The sequence below is a fragment of the Opisthocomus hoazin genome, chromosome 4 (assembly GCF_030867145.1).
Source record: "Opisthocomus hoazin isolate bOpiHoa1 chromosome 4, bOpiHoa1.hap1, whole genome shotgun sequence".
Taxonomy (NCBI): domain Eukaryota; kingdom Metazoa; phylum Chordata; class Aves; order Opisthocomiformes; family Opisthocomidae; genus Opisthocomus; species Opisthocomus hoazin.
This window is the reverse complement of record NC_134417.1, coordinates 51,760,052-51,775,574: the sequence shown is the minus strand read 5'-3', so window position 1 is coordinate 51,775,574 and position 15,523 is coordinate 51,760,052. Positions and strand designations below refer to the sequence as shown.

General features: G+C 50.8%; 1 protein-coding gene across 6 annotated transcripts in view; it reads left to right on the top strand.

Moving 5' to 3' along the window:
* The first annotated feature begins 8,138 nt into the window (after positions 1 to 8,138).
* The window catches only part of UBE2E1 (ubiquitin conjugating enzyme E2 E1), a 44,302-nt gene continuing 36,917 nt past the window's right edge, over positions 8,139 to 15,523 (top strand). Inside the window, exons 1-5 of one of the 6 annotated variants that reach the window (XM_075419028.1) lie at positions 8,139 to 8,318; positions 8,447 to 8,483; positions 9,006 to 9,070; positions 10,402 to 10,580; positions 12,714 to 12,764. In XM_075419028.1, coding sequence (XP_075275143.1) covers positions 8,139 to 8,318; positions 8,447 to 8,483; positions 9,006 to 9,070; positions 10,402 to 10,580; positions 12,714 to 12,764 — 512 coding nt within the window. Of the gene's footprint in view, positions 8,319 to 8,446; positions 8,484 to 8,990; positions 9,071 to 10,368; positions 10,581 to 12,713; positions 12,765 to 15,523 lie in introns of those variants that run through there. The other 5 variants (XM_075419023.1, XM_075419027.1, XM_075419024.1 and 2 more) reach the window with 5 other exon arrangements.

The window sequence follows — 15,523 nt, the reverse complement described above, 5'->3', positions numbered from 1 at the left end:
TGAAAAGATTTTTCTCTGTCCTCCTGACTGTACTCGGTAGAGGAAGTACTCTTGACATCTGTTGTTCAGTGTCTTTTTTTTTTAACCTCAGTTTTGCAAACAAACGCTTCCAGGGTGTGGTACGATTGCCACCCAAAGTGCCACAAAGCTGTGCAATTTTACTGACACCTTGAACATTGTATTCTGTATAGAAGGCATGTCCTTCCGATTTGCTTTGAGCATGTACACGTGACTGGATTCTTAACAGCCATGTGTCTCTAGGCTGATAGATGTCTTACTAAATCAGGTTCTACAAAAGTGTTTTTTGACTTGGGATATTGTTCAAAAAAAAAGAAGTTAAAACTCTCAAAACAGGAATTAACTTTCTGCTGTTAGGTTTTTGCGTCCTGTTCATATTGTGGTTATGCCTAAAGCCCAGTTGTGCTGTGAGAGGGAAAACGTCATGTCCGAAGGGCTCCGGTTTTTGCCATGTCAGCTGATGCCACAGGTAGTGGCTCTCAAACTACAGCCCACTGTGGACCAGTGAGGCTGCAGAGCGTCTGCTGTTACTGGTCCATTGAGAGAAACCTGCTTCTGTGGCCATTTGCAAGGCACTTTAAGAAGCAGCCTGGAAGCAGCAGGAAACAAGGAGAAGGAACTAATGTCGCAGCATTTGCTAGAGAAGTAGCCACCATACCACCTGGAAGGAAGGGGAAGAAGGAACTAATTGACCATTTTGTATGCTTGGAGAAGATGGGAGAAAAAAAACAATGTCTGTCTGGACACACCCGCCATAATTCAGGGGATCACTTGCAGGGTAAGAAAAGCCAGAAACAGGGAAAGCTGTAAGGAAGAAAAAGTGGAAAGGGTAAAAAAGAAGCAGATAATCATGGCCAGAAAAATACAGAGAAAGACAGGGCCTCAGGCTGTGGGGAGAGGGAAAGAAAATAAAAAGCCAAAAAGGGAGAAAAGGTGCAATGAATTCTTTGAGCAAGGATCGCAAACCCAGCATCAAAGCAAGGTCCTCCTGTTTCAGTTCTAACTCAACGGAAGTGTTGAATGGAAAGATTGGCAGAGCAACTTTGTTACACCATGGATAAAGTTTCCCAAAGCATGTCTGTGCAACAGGAGAGGTTATTATATTATGTAATGTTATATAATTATACTGGTACAGTTCCTCGTGTGAACACTCTAGAAGTGAGTCTTTTTCCAGTGTTAACTTATATTGCTCTGGAAAGGGTTTTAGTTGAACTGGAGAAAGTACTTTTATGTTGGGACAGGATTTCACAGACAGGGTTATGCTTGTTTAACTGTATCTGTATAGCTGTATTGATGTGAAGGGTGAAATGTCCCAGTGTGGACAAAGCCTGAAACATCTAGCTGTCCTTCAGTCCATAGACATGACATTCTTTAGTTTCACAAGAAGCCACATGTCAAAGGCATCTTTTATGATTGTATGGGAAGAGAGCAGAACAACACAAGGTTATTTAACAAAAAAAAAAAAAAAAAGTCTTTCACAAGTATTCAGAAACCTTTAGGTTTCCTAAGCTTTTACTTCTATGTACACAATTGCTGAAGATGTCACACAGAAGTTTTCTGATCATGAATGTGAGAAGGGATAATGAGAAAATACTGTGTGTGAAATTTTAATCCATGCTGTGAACACTTCTGTAACCTTTGGCATAATCTGAGAGTTACCATGGCCTATATCAGGAAGAAAAAAATAGACAATACCCTTCAAGAAGTCTTGAAATGAAGGGTTCTCTAATGCTGGAGTTTTTAATACCATACACCTATTTGTTTTAACTATGGACTTCACATGGGAAATGAAGAATGCTTTATCCCTCAATAAATGCATAAAATGCATGATTCAGGTGTTAAATATAAGTAATGGTTAACAATCAGATGCATGTTCTATTCTTTGCTTGCATATGCTGGTCAGACAAAAAAGAAGAAAAGAAGTGCTATACACTGGTTTCTCAAGAATGCAGCATCAGGGATCTAAAAAAGTCTGAGCGATTCTATTGCTTCCTTTTGAAGGGCTCTAATAATAAGGAGGCCTAGGGAGAAAAATTGCAGTTGAAGACCATTGAAGTCTTGAACTGTAGTCAAGCCACAGAGTGAAATTACTGAGCCCTGAACACCTCTCCTGATCCTTCTCTGTTGAGAAGAACCTTTGTTAGATGAGGAGGCAGAGGTTGAAAGACTCAATTGAAATCCTCACTAAATGCATTTTCTGAGAAGTTAGGACGTGTGGATTTTTTCCCCACGTGGATTTACAAATCCACAGAATTGGAGCAGACGGGGAATCACTCATTTTTTTAGTAGAAAGAATAAACTAGAATATTATCGATTCAGTGTATGAGCAAGCAAAGGAGATTTTCTTGTACTAACCCATCTGAGACAGTGACACATACTGTGACACTGAGAAATATTTGAAAGGGCAGAAAGAAAGGACTGTAGGTGTTAGTATTATTTATATGGTGAGAAACCCCTTTGTCTCGGATACTAGGAAAATTACTTTGTCTGTTTATAGCTGAGTTCTTAAATAGCCCATTCAGTGCAACTGACTGACATTTTATATGTCTTATTGCAGATCTGCATCTCCACAATGAGTGATTTTCCAGGGTACATCTTCGGAGTCTATGGTCAACATTCTGGTGACCGTATGAAAATTACTGTCCTTTTCATCTGAATTTATCAAAGCACCCTACAAAGGCAGAGGCATAAAATGTGAGCATACTCTGTTAATAAGCCATCCTCAGTGGTTCTCCTCTCTGACTGTTCTGTTGCAAGACAGAGACACTCTAAGGTTAAGCTTACATCAGGAAAAAAATTCTCTTGGGATAGCTGTGCAGGCAAGACAGTTGCACAGGCAAAATGCAACATCAGGAGGTGTCGTTTGTGCTGGCAAAACAGTCTTTTAGACTGTCTCCTCCTGGGCTATACCTGGCATTATGCCAGCATAGGAATGTCACATCCTAACCATTTATTACTGTAGCAGAAAGCATCAGGTATGGATTTGGTCCAGCAGTGGCCATTACCATTGGCCATTTAGTGGTGACAAATAAAAAGCAAACAAAAGTTTAAATGCCAGGTTGCAATTTCCTGCAAGTTAGCAGGAGAAGAGTGACAAAAATAGTGCATTTGCTGCTGTTTGACCCATCGCCTCCAGGAGCCCCCTTGTCTGGGTCATGTTGGCCAACACCTTTCACCTTTCCCAGGGCTCTTGCCAACTGGAATGCCATTGCCCTGGGAGCTTTCCTAGAGCAGAGCTGATTGATGATAGTCCATCTGCTGCTTGATCTACTGTAATCACGCCACTTTCTAAGTTTCTCCAGGATGTGAGTACTGCTGCCAAGGAAAAGCGGTACATGGAAATGGAGAGCTGATGACGATCAATAAAGCAGCAGTTTCTGTAAATTGCAAAAGAGCCAGAAACAGGAAAAACATCTGAGCTAGGGGAGCATGCAGTGGCAGAAGAGAAAAAGTCAAGGAGTCTGTAATGCAGCAATCCAGGGAGCCTGTGTGCTGCAGAGACAGAGCAGAAAAGCAGGGCCAGCTACTGCAAAGCCTGAAGGGAGCAGAGAGACCACTGCAGAGGCAGCACTCTGCACAAAAGCAGATACATCAGGCACAGAAAGGAAGTGACAGAAAAGTCTGATGAGTGCCTAGGGATGTAGTCTGTACGAGCACCTCTATTTACGTTTTCAGTCTAACTCCTGATTAACATCGTTATTTTCTTTCACAGGAGGGAAAATGAGGATCAGAAATATGGAGTCACTGATACAGACATAGAGAGGGAAAACATCATGTATATCTCAGTCCTGATCGCTAAGTACTAGCTATAGATCGAGCAAACTGAGAAAGCAGTGAATCATTGTATCTTCGAGGTTAGGCAATTTTAAGGCTCAATCTCATCACCTGGAAGCAAGGCAGAAACATCTGGAAATATCTCTCATGAAACTTCTTAAGATGCAGTGAAACTGAATTGATCTCAGCATCTTCAGTTTGTCAGTTACCAAAATGAACCAGACCGTATGCCAGGAGAGGTATAAAAGAAGCACAGTAGAGGCAGAAGATACGTGTAGTTACACACAGCTATAGTCCTCTCCTTAAGCTTTTGGAAGTAATTGCCAGCCACTCTTCATGTCTGTGGGAGTCTGGCCAGGGCTTTAATAAGGCCAAAACATGCAACCAGCCTCATGCCTTTCTGCTCACAAGACAGCCTCTCAGCAAGGCCTTCAGAGAGCTCCAAGGACTAGTCTCAAACAAAACCAAAACCGAGCAGCACATAGCAGCAGTCTGACAGTAAGACCTAAACTTTTCTGAGACCTAAACTTTTCCTTCTACGATGAAGTCCTCCTTGGCACTGGAATAAAAGGAGAGGAAACAAGTCTTTTTCTGCTTGTGGACCCTTTCATTCTTCTGTAAGGAACTGAAAAAATATAACTCTGAGGACGAAGCGCTGTGTTGTGCGAGAACATCACAGCAAGGGAAGTTGGACTGCATCCTTACGTTACGGCAAGGTAGTTGTGAGCAGGAAACCGAAGGCTGAGCCTGAAATTCACTACCCTTATGTCACGTAAATGAGTCACTTGTGTTCTCTCTGTTACATTTTCTCTCATTTGAATGCAGTTCCTTCCCCTTTTGGCCCAATTCAGAGTTTCTGCCTAGCTTTATTCAAATAGCTGTATCATAAGTCCTGAGCTTATCATAGCTTTTCCTTGCTACCTCACCTTGTGTACCACAGGGCCACACAAAGAGGACAAAGTGTGTCGTCACAGGACTGTGCGAGGTGTCAGCGTGTTTCTGGCTTTGCCGCTGTCACTTGCAAGTGTGACATTAGCAGCGAGCTGACGTTAGGAGAGACAAACAGATGATCATTTCTTTTCTGCTCCCAACAAAAGGCCTGACGCAAAACTCGCTGGAATGGGTGGAAATATAAGGGGCTTTGGCTCAGACCCAAACAGACCAGCCAGGAATCATGCTGAAAATGTATCTGGAGCTGAGATGGTACAAAGGGACTAATCCCAGTCACCTTCCTTTAGCAGGAGGCTCAGATTGATTTGAATTGGCTAGCTTCTGTTGTGAATTAAGCTCAAAGCCCCAAAGGCAACTAGACTCTAGTCATCTAGCTTCACAGCCTCCTCCAGACTTGATCCAGAGGGAAAAGTGACTAATCCTATTCAGTTGCTACACTGAGCTAGTGCCATCCATTAAAAAAGCTTGAGGCACAGGGAAAATGAATAATCTGGGTCAGTTTCCTCTGCAAGTTCTTTGCACAACTTGGTCAAAACAACAACAACAAAAAAGAAAACTAAGGACACAGTGAGAGGAAGCACTGATAAGAATGAAAGCTTGCCTGATAAAGTGCACATACTTTATAGAAAAGAAATAGAAGCAGATCAGTGAGGTTTTGTCAAAATTCGCAAGATAGGAAGAGATTGGATTAGAGGAGCTAGGTCTCCTGTTTGCAGGAGAAAGGATCATGTCCTACTGTCTTTTCCAGTTCTTCAGTGTCCATGCTGAGAGGACAGCCATGGGTGGGAGCAAGGCAAGCTGCAAAAACGTTTCTGGGCATACAAGTCGGCTCCTTGGCTCCCTCTCTCCAGGACTATGGGTATGGCATGGCTAGCACAGGAGAGCAGCCCGTTGCCTGATCCTAGCCATGACCTAGGAGGTGAATCAGCAAATGGGAGTTGCCACTGTAACAGCTGCTCAAGCGATGACATTAGTAGGTGCTTTCAGCAAATGCCTTTTTGGGTAGGCTTCAAAGTAAATAACCGCTGCTGCTGGTTATCGTGTTATTACTTTGAACAGGGCTGCCAAGGATTGTGTGCTGCAGAAAAGGTTAGTCTACAGATACCCCCTTACCAAGGTTATTAAGTAATAAAGGAAAAGTGCATGCGTGATTTTGTAACAATCTTTACGTTTTCCCTGCCCCCTATTACAGAAGTGGAGGGCTTTCATCATTAATACCAGTCATCTCATTTGACTTTGGTGCAGGTTTCCTGTGATGACAGCAAAGGGCCGGAGGCTTGTTTGTGGTGAAAGTGAAGATTTTCTGTTTTTAAGAAGTTGTTCCATAAGCAGCGAAATTTGTGAAGCCTGGTCACCTTGCTTTGTGTCCTCCCATCTCCTGTATTTGTCACCTGGCACGCAGCACCATCCTGCCAGCCCCGTCCTCCACAGCCCCCAGGGTTGGTTTGGAGAGCGCTGACAGAGCAGCTGGGTTGATGTTAAGTATATAGGAGCTGAATTCTGGCCCCCTTTCGTCAATGAGGGGCACTAAGTGGTCAGATCACCCGCCTTGATCTAAATGCCAGTTTCCATGAAATCTATTACGTGCCTTCGAGGCTGTTGTCAATGGTGGAGATGCCAAAGATCCGCGGTTACTGGAGGGAAGGATGAATGTGACTTCTCAGGTGTCATTCCCATAGGTCAAACTAGACCGTTTGGCTAGGTTACCAAGCTGCTTTTGGAGGGCAATTCACCAAGGCCTAATACCACGGGTAATAAAAACTGGAGAGGAGGGTCAGCAAAAAAAAAACCCCAAAACCAAAAGAAACCCCCACCCAAAGCCCAGGAAGACGGACAGTGCAGTGGAATTCCTTCTTTCGCCAGGGTGACTCTCACCATGTCACCGGTGTACCTGTTCAACATGCTGCGCCACTCAGCCACACAGGGACTGGGCAGCAAGGCTGCGGGGAGCGTGGGTGGTTTGGGAACAAATCCAGGTGAACTGAGGTGCTGCTGAGATGCCTGCAGAGAACTGGGGGGGGCCGGGGAGTGGGGGAGGATGAGGAGGGAGAAGCAGCGGGTAGAGAGGGAGAGAAACAGAGGGAAGGGTGACGAAAGGCAAGGCTGTCCCCGCTCAGATGTCCCCTCCAGGGGTTCGTCCGGCTTAGGGATTACTGGACGCAAACGGTGAAAGCTCGGCCCCGTGACCAGGTCCTCGCAGTGAGCCAGAGAAGCACAAAGCCGCTGTCCCGCAGAGGCTCCACTCAGCACCCCCAGGCAGCCCTGCTTCCACCTGGCCCCAACGCCCCTCTTCTCCAGACCCCGAAAGAACCCGCAGGCACCCACCACCCGACCCAACCCTCCGATCTTTGTCCCCACCCAAGCCTTGGCTAAGAGATGGGGTCCTCCCGGAGAGGTTCGCCCCGGGGGCCAGCTTCGCCCCACTGGTTCCACCGCTGGGCAGAGAGCCGGGTCCCGCGGGAGCCAAGGCCGCTGCCTGCGGGGCCTCGGCAAGGCTGGACCCGGGCCCGCCGAGCCCCTCGGCGGGCCCCAAAAAGCCCCCGGGGTTGGCCCGCCGCCGGCCCAGCCGCTAGCCGGGGCCATCTTGGCGTGCCCGGGCCCCGCGGCGGCTCCCGGGGACGGGCAGCTTCGGGCCCGACCCGCGGTCCCCGCTCCCGGTGGCTGTGGAGCCCCGGGACGTCCCCGTCCCCCTCCCCGGGGGCGCGGGGCCGTGTCACCCCTCCGTCCCCACGCCGCTTCGGCCGCCTCAGTTTTGCAACCGGACTGTCGAGGCGTCATGTCGCGACAAGCGCCCTGTCGAGGCAGCGGCCGCGCGCGCCGGCGGGTCGCCCCGGGGTCCTCCCGCGGGAGGACGGGTGAAAACGCGAACTTCCGATTCGTTATCGTGATGCGCGGTAGCGCCTTCGGCCGCCGAAGGTAGCGAGCAGCGCGACAGGCGACCCCTCGACAGGCTGCGGTCGCGCCGGGTGGGGTCGGCGGGAGCGCCGGTCCCTATTGTCCCTTCACGAGTGGGTCCGGCACCCCGCCCCCCCGGGAGCGCCGCGGCAGCCCACGCGTGGGCGGGGGGCGGCGGGTCGCGACAGCCGCGGTACTCTTCTCCGTTGGGTGGGCAGGGAGGGAGAGGCAGCGACGGCAAAGATTGCGGGGAGAGGAGCGAAAACGCCCCGCAAATACGGTACGCCAGGGGCTGGACGCCGCTGCGCCTCTCCCGCAGGCGGGCTCCCCGTCAGGGGGCTGGGGGGGGGGGGGGGGGGGGAGAAAAGAAAAAAAAAAAATCCCTAATACTTTTACCTTTGGCAAAATGAAATGGGGGGGGGGGGGGGGGGGGAGGATATTCGTGCTGTCGCTGCCAAGCCCCGAGCCCGGGATTTTGTTTTCTCTCCCAGCATGCGTTGATGACATCACGAAGTGCCCCTTCTTTGTGTGTCAGTGATGTCACCAAGTGCGGTGTGGGGGACAATGGAATCCTGAACTCCGGGCGAGGGCGAGTGGGAAGCGGCTGCCGCTGCTGCTGGTTCGGGGCTGAGCCGGGGGAGGGAAGGGAGGACGCAGCTGCTGCTTTAGGGCTGAAACAGGTGAGAGACGGGAAAGCCGACGGGGATCCCTGTTGGCTTGCTTGTGGTGGGGGCCTGGGGGCTGGGCTCTTCTTTTTTTCTTCTTCTCTCCTCCCCCCCCCCCCCCCCTTGGTTTTTAACTGAGACAGGTGAGAAGTTGCTGCCGTCGCCGGAGGGACAAAGCAGGTGAGGCAGGGGAGAAGCTTTGGGGCTGAAACAGTTGTAAGAATAGGGAGGGAAGCAAGCAGCCCCCACCCCCCCCCCCCCCGCCAAGCCTGGTAACCCCTTTCCCGGCCTGAAAAAAGCCGCCCCGGGAGCTCGTCCCCGCTCCCAGCCACCTGCCTCGGTCGCGTCCCCGCGGGGCTCTCGCACGGGAGCAGAAGCGGAGCCGGGGGGGGCGTTCATCCCCCCCGGACACCCCCCGGATTACTTTGCAGGAGGTCTCCGTTAAAAACTCCCGTCCCCCCTCCGAGCGCCCCTGCACCGCCGGGGCTGGGGGTGCCGGGGGCAGACGGGACACGGGGGACCGCGGCTGCCGGGATCCCCCCTCCCTCCAGCCCCGGAGCGGGGGGCTCGGCCGGCCGGGCCCCGCTCCGGGCGAGGCGGCGTGCCCACCGCCCCCGGCCTCGCTGGGCGGTGGGGGAGGCAGCCGGGGAAGCCATTGCCTGTTTAATAGTTGCTGCTGCAGCACTTCCGCTTCTCTCCCAGCGAGAGAGACACGAGCGGCCAGGCCCAGCCGCGCCGCGGAGGAGCAGCCAGACACAAAGGGAGAGGTAGGGGGACGGGGCACCCCCCGCCGCCCTCCCCGCCGGCCCCGGGGGCAGGGGCGAGGGGCAGGGCCGGCCGCGGCCCGGCGATGGGGCGGGAGGCGGCGGAGCCGGCGGGCAGGGGGGGATCGCGCCCGGGGCTGTCAGGTACCGCTGTGTACCCCCTCCCCCCCCCCGGCCCCTCGCCTCCCGGCCCTGCGGGCCCGCGGCCGGGGCAGCTCGGCCGGCCCCCCCCGCCCCTGGCTCTCGGCCGGCGGAGGGGCGGCGGCGGGGGCAGGGGAGCTCCCCGGGGGCCGGTGGCCTTGGGAGGGAGGGGAGCGGCGTGCCGGGGCCCCGGCCCGTTGCTGCCCCGCCGCCGCTCGCCCCGGGCCCGCCTGAGCCCTCCCGGGGGTGCCCTGCCTGCCCCCCCATCCTTCCCGACGGCTTCGCGCCCGGCTCGGCTGCGGACCTGCCCTCGGCAGCCCACCGTGCTGGCCCTGCTCCCCTGTGCCCTCGAGGTGTCTGGAGGAACCGGGGCCGCCCCCCCTCCAGCACCCCGCTGCCCCCCCAGCTGCCCCCGGCCTCCCCAGGCCCGCTGCTCTCGCCCCGGGTAGGCCCCGGCCCTCCTTTTCCTCTGCACCCCCCCCGCAGCCCCCCCAGCACAGACCCCCCGTTGCCTTCCCCCTTTGCCACCGTGCCCCTGGGTGTGGTGGGCCTCGGTGGGTCCCCTCCGTGCGCCCCGCTCCCCGCTCTGCTGTCCCTCTTCGTGCCCAAGCCCCTGTCCGCAGGCAGGGCTGTCCCACAGGCAGGGGTTTCCCCACCGCAGGCCGCAGATCCCCCCTCGGGGTCTCCCCGCTGTTGCCAGCGATGCTCCGCTTCCATTTTGGTGCTGGCGACGGTCACCCCCTCGTCCCCGTCCCCTCCCGCCTCCCCCGCGTGCCTCCCGGGAGCCCAAGGGACCCGCGCTGTTCCATTTTCATCTCCTGCACCCCTGGGCTGGGTGGTGGTGGGTGGCGATGGCTTCTCTGGTGTGTGCGGTTTGGGGGAGATCGGAGGGAATTGCTTGGAGCTTCCCTGATCCTCGCACTCGTCCTCCTTCCAGTCTCTTCTCTCGTTCCACGCATGCTTTCTGAGGGGGTGCTTTGAAAGTCCCTTTCCCGCCTCTCCTGAGCGTTACAGGTGCAGGGGAGGCTGCTGCTCCTCCTAGTTCAGCGGTAGGGCCCGAAGAGGAGAGGGAGACACGAGGACCCCGTTAGAAGGAGCACGACCCAAACACAGAGCGAGATTGTCAGCGGCCTTTCTCTGTGTGTGTTGGTGTTCACTGTCTGTTCCCCACGCCCATGGTGTCTCCTCTCCAGGTTGGGGTGTGTGGTGGGGGGGTCGCTATGTCGGATGACGATTCAAGGGCCAGCACCAGCTCCTCCTCATCTTCATCCTCCAACCAACAGACAGAGAAAGAGACAAGCACGCCTAAGAAGAAGGAAAGCAAAGTCAGCATGAGTAAAAACTCTAAGCTGCTATCTACCAGTGCCAAGAGGTGAGGCTGCAGTCAGTTTTCTCACTGATTCGCTGCATCTTCGCTCCTTCCTTGTTTTATTTCGCTCTGTTTCCCCGCTGCTCCCTTGCTGCTCCCGTTCCTCATCTCTTGGCGTTCAACCTTTCCGCGTGAAGCTGCCATTGTCTCACTTCTTGCAGCGTCTGCCCAACTTCACTGCTCTCTGGTCTCTCGTCCTGCTTCTTCCTCTGTTCCATCCCAAATATTTTCCTGTCTTCTCTTCCTCCAGGTTGTTGTTCTGTCCTTCAATTATTTCCTTGTCTTTTCCTGTTTCCTAATTAGCATCAGTTGTAGGGATGGTGTAGGGCTGGTATGTAGGACCTTCATTCCTTCTCTGCTACTGGAAGCTGTATGGTCCTGAGGAAGGCATTGAATTTCAACGTTAGTTTCCCTTTCTGTAGGCTGGGGATTTAGCTAGAGTGGTGAGGTTTTTTTGTTTCCAGGACTGCTATGTGGGTTAATTAATGTTTGTGAAGAGTTTTGAATTTGCATGCACTCCAGCACAAGTGGTGTGATATAGCCCCAAATCTTTTCCACCGAATCTATTACTTTTTTTCTGTCTGTTTGTCACTTACATTGAATTTTCTGTGTATGGTTGGATGTTGACTAGAATAAATAATCCACAGCAGGTCCACTTGTGGACATTCTGCTCTAAAATAGTCTTTGCTTATGGCGCGGAGTGGGTTGGGTATTTTTGAGGATGAAATCATTTTTATTCCAGCATAATGTCTACATGGGGGAGAGGTGCCTGCATAGAGTAGTAATTCCAGAACAGCTGCATCGGTCAGTCCTCTTCACCTGGACAGACTCTTGGAGCCACTCAGTTATTTAAAAAAATATATTATTACCCTTGTTACGCTTTCTTTTTTTTATTCTGTGTTTCACTTGAATTCAGCACCATCATGTTTCAGGGAGCTAAGCTGAGAAATGGAAGTTTTCAAGCAAACTTGCAGTACTTTGTTGAGATGGTTTGTTATTCTCACTGAACAGCTTTGCCAAGCAGCACAGAGGGGTTGTATCTGTAGGTGTCAAAACTGACTGGGGTTTTATGCACATGCCCTGTCGTGGCAACTGAGTTCTCTGTGGCTTTGCAGAATTTGGGCAGTTTGGCTGTTCCAGATCTGCACTCAGCAGGTTTCCATGGCAAACGGGCATTAATAGTGGCAAGCAGTGTTTACATGTCATGCCCCTTAACTATTTTAAAAAGAAGATTGCAAGCTGCCCAGTATGAAAAGGCTGCGGTTCTTATGTGAGACAAGTGGGAGAGAGGCAGAAGATGCTGGCTGAGTTTGAAGGAGCAGAGAGGCAGACAGTGCTGGGTGGGGAAATCTGGAGGGGAAGCCTGCATGACAGTAATGGGACTCCAGGGAAGGGGATGATAGCTGGTTGGGCGTTCGGTGGCAAGAGCGGTGTGAGCCCAGAATAGTCTGGGCAGGGAGGACAGGGTGTTGTCTGAACGCGGTGAAGAGAGGGAGCGTCTGGAGTCCTGAGGGAGGGGACATGGGGATGTTGTGTGGTTCCTGAGGGTGAAGAGAGGGGAGGATTGAAGGGAGCAGGAATGTGCAGGAGCCTCGGAAGCAGATATTCACCTTCCTTTAAGTGTCCTTGGGAATGGCGCAGTTATTCACTCCCTTGGGGCTGGTGTTTTTTCTCAGGATGACGATGGGAAGCTGGGGGGGAGGGAGGGGGGAGCCAATTTGGCAATGGCTGTTTCTCTCAATCCAGCAAGACAAAATTCCTTCTCAGACTGCAGTTTCCTCCTAGCACTCGGTGCGTCACGTTTGCAGAGGGTTTCCCTCATCTCCAGGCTGGTTGGCAGAGTAAAGCGGACAGTCTTTTCCGCTGACCCTGTGTGGTTGACATCTTTTTGGGAGCGTACAACAGTGCACCTGTCTGGGTTCAGTGCTCGGTGTCTGTCTGCTTTTCTGTCCATCTCTGTAACGGGGTGTCTGTCCTGCTTGGTGTGTTGGGACTGGCAGGACGCTGCAGCTGAGAGTGTATGTCTCCTATGTAGTGTTGCAAACTCACCGTGGTCGTATGTCTGGAAGGCATATGTGTTGACTGCTATCCCACACAGCGACTTACCTTTGTTCCTTCTCGCTTTTATTGCCACAGGATTCAGAAGGAATTGGCTGACATCACCTTAGATCCACCTCCCAACTGCAGGTTGGTGTCGATTCCTTCCCTGAGGAGGGTGGGGGAAGGTGAGGGGCTGAAGTGTGCCTCTGTGTGTTGCAACTGTCCTCAGAGGCTCTGCATGGAACAGAGGAATGGCTGTTCAGGTGGCTGACAGTACTTTTGTGAGTGCTTGGATGACATTAAGTAGTTTCCAGGTGGGGAGGTGGCCCTCCAAAGAGTATATGTGTTGTGGTACGAGTTTTCTGTTTGTTTTGAGGGTTGTTTTGTTTATGTGGTTGTTTTTTGTTTCTTAACAACTGTATTCTATCTGTTATACTACTTTGTATATATGTTTCTGACACTGGCCTGTAAAGAAGAGTGTGAGAACTTTCTCCTTGTTTTTTTTTTCTGGTTTATAAATCTAATGCCTGACTGCACTAATCTTATATAAATAAGAGACCTGCCAAGGAAGCAGAGAATAGTAAAATGCTATGAGCTTTTTAGCTCAGAGTTCTGTTGTGAACAGTAACTCACAGTGGAAGAGAAGAGCGAATGCGTCACTCGGTGGGTGCCCTACAGGAGCCCACACGTTAGCCGACAAAACAGCAAGCTGGGATATTCTGTTGCCCTTTATAGAGCAGCTTGTTTTTATTTATGTTTTAGAAACTTGTACTGTTTGTTTAGAACATCTAGCAGGTTGATTTGGTTCATTGCATGGTGGCCCGAGCCTCTTTGCCTTTGGAAGGGAGACAGTAGTAATGTAACATCTTTGGTTGTGCGTGCTCTTTCGAGAGGAAAGATGCTTTCAGTCCGGTCTGTGTTCGCTGCAGTCGCCAAGGCACAAAGCTGTTCCTATCTTCTTTCTGTGGCTGAGGTTTGAGGCCTTTTGATATTGGTAATAGCAGCAATCAGAATTCTGTTTATAAATAACTACTTAAGTTGGTCCTGCTAGTATTGAGCTGTCAGCTACAAATGTGCGTGAATCTTTTTATTGAAGCTTTTTGCTGCTGTTAGTCTGCAGAGAGGCATTAGCACAAGAGTTAGCCTGACAGGTCCAGAGCCGCTTTTTCAGTACCAGTCACAAGGATCATAATTAATGAAAGGAGGGGTGGGATGAGGAGTGTGAGTAGAGGTCTAGGCTGATACAAAGATGTTTGTGCTGTTTGGAAGGTAATCAATGAGCTCTGAAATCTTTAGCCATGATATTGTTTTAGTGACAATAACGACTACCTGAAGATTATAAGAGCTTCCCGCTCTCGGCCTGGAGGTGTCTGTCCTGTCTGCATCCTGGGTGTGTGTCAGGATGAAGTCCACATGCTTTCCCCTCCTCCTCCCACCATATCCTGATTTTCATGGGTGAGAAACCCAGAAGCACAGCTCAGAAAGGCGCTGTGGCTTGCTGTGTAGATAACTGAGTCTGAATGATCAAGGTGCTGGGGCTGCAGTCTGAACTTCGCAAATCTATCCAAAAGTTCTGATAGTAAGTGAGTGCATCAGATTGCAGGCTTCTTCCAAAGGTTTCTGTAAAAAATATTAGAACCCTAATTTGTCCTTGTTTCAATTGACATCATTCACAGGTAAAGACAAGCTAGCAGACTACCTGTCAAAATAGAATATGGTTGTGATGGGTTTTTTTAATTATATAGAACATTTAGAAAAACGCACTTTGTGGCCCATGTAATAAGTTAGCGTTGTTTCAGCCTTTATAAATATTTCTAATTGTAAGAATTAGTTCATAGTACAAGTAGTGATGATTAATCTTTGCCCATAATGCAATGACAAGTATTCGGCGTTCCTTCCGACCTTCGAACGAGTGACAGTGAAGACTGGCAACTCTTGCGAATAATACATGAAACCGGTGTAATTGCTACTGTCTCTTAATGTGTTGATGGGAGGGAGAATGTGAATGGAGGGGTTTGTATGTGTGTGTGACCAGAGGAGTTTTGGTATTGCTCATCTTGGGGTGAAGTCATCCTACTTCAGTAAAGACAGCACTGAGAGTGACGGAGGACGGCTCTGCTTATGGCTATCGAGGTTCCAGTTGCCCAGCCAAGCACCGAGAATTTGCTTCGGTAGCAGCTGGTTTGTAAAAGGGTGGGCAGGTGCTGACTGCCACAACAGTGAGAGGAGTTCCAGCTATCGCAGTTACGGGGAAAGTTCACCTCTTGTGGAAAAAGAAATAGAAATAGCCAATTTGAAAGCGTGAGGAGATTAAGCAAGTGAGAAACTCTGTTTGCTGCGTGATGTTTAAGGTTGCCAAAATTTACTCTGGGGAAGCCTGCTAATGGTGTCACTGCTTTCCTTTATTTTTTTTTTCCTTCGTATGAATGTTATTAGCATGCTGCGAGGGAAGTATTAAATACATAGTTTCAGAACTTAGTTTCAATTTCCTGCCTTCATGACTTTGCTTATCCTCACCTTTCCTCTGACCTCCAGACCCCTCAATTCTCTGCTGCCTTTGTGCCTCTACAGACTTCTTTTCAGGTGTCACTGGGGTGGGGGCAGTCCTTTCCTTGTAGGCATCTCACTCTCTCCTGCAAGACTAATCTCAAAACTTACATATTCAGGGAGCTGTATACGATACCAGGTACCTGGTACCTGTTCTGCTGTCAGCTTTAGGGGTACCAAAGTCTCAGAAGTCACATTTGAATATGTGCACCCAAAACCGTATCCTGTGTTGCGCTGGAAATGTCATATTCTTTTTTCCTGCTGGATATTTGTTCTTACACTCCTCACCACCATCTTTGCATTTTCCCCTGTTGTGTGCCATGCCTGGTGTTTGATAGCAGTTCATTGTTGGCCGTGCT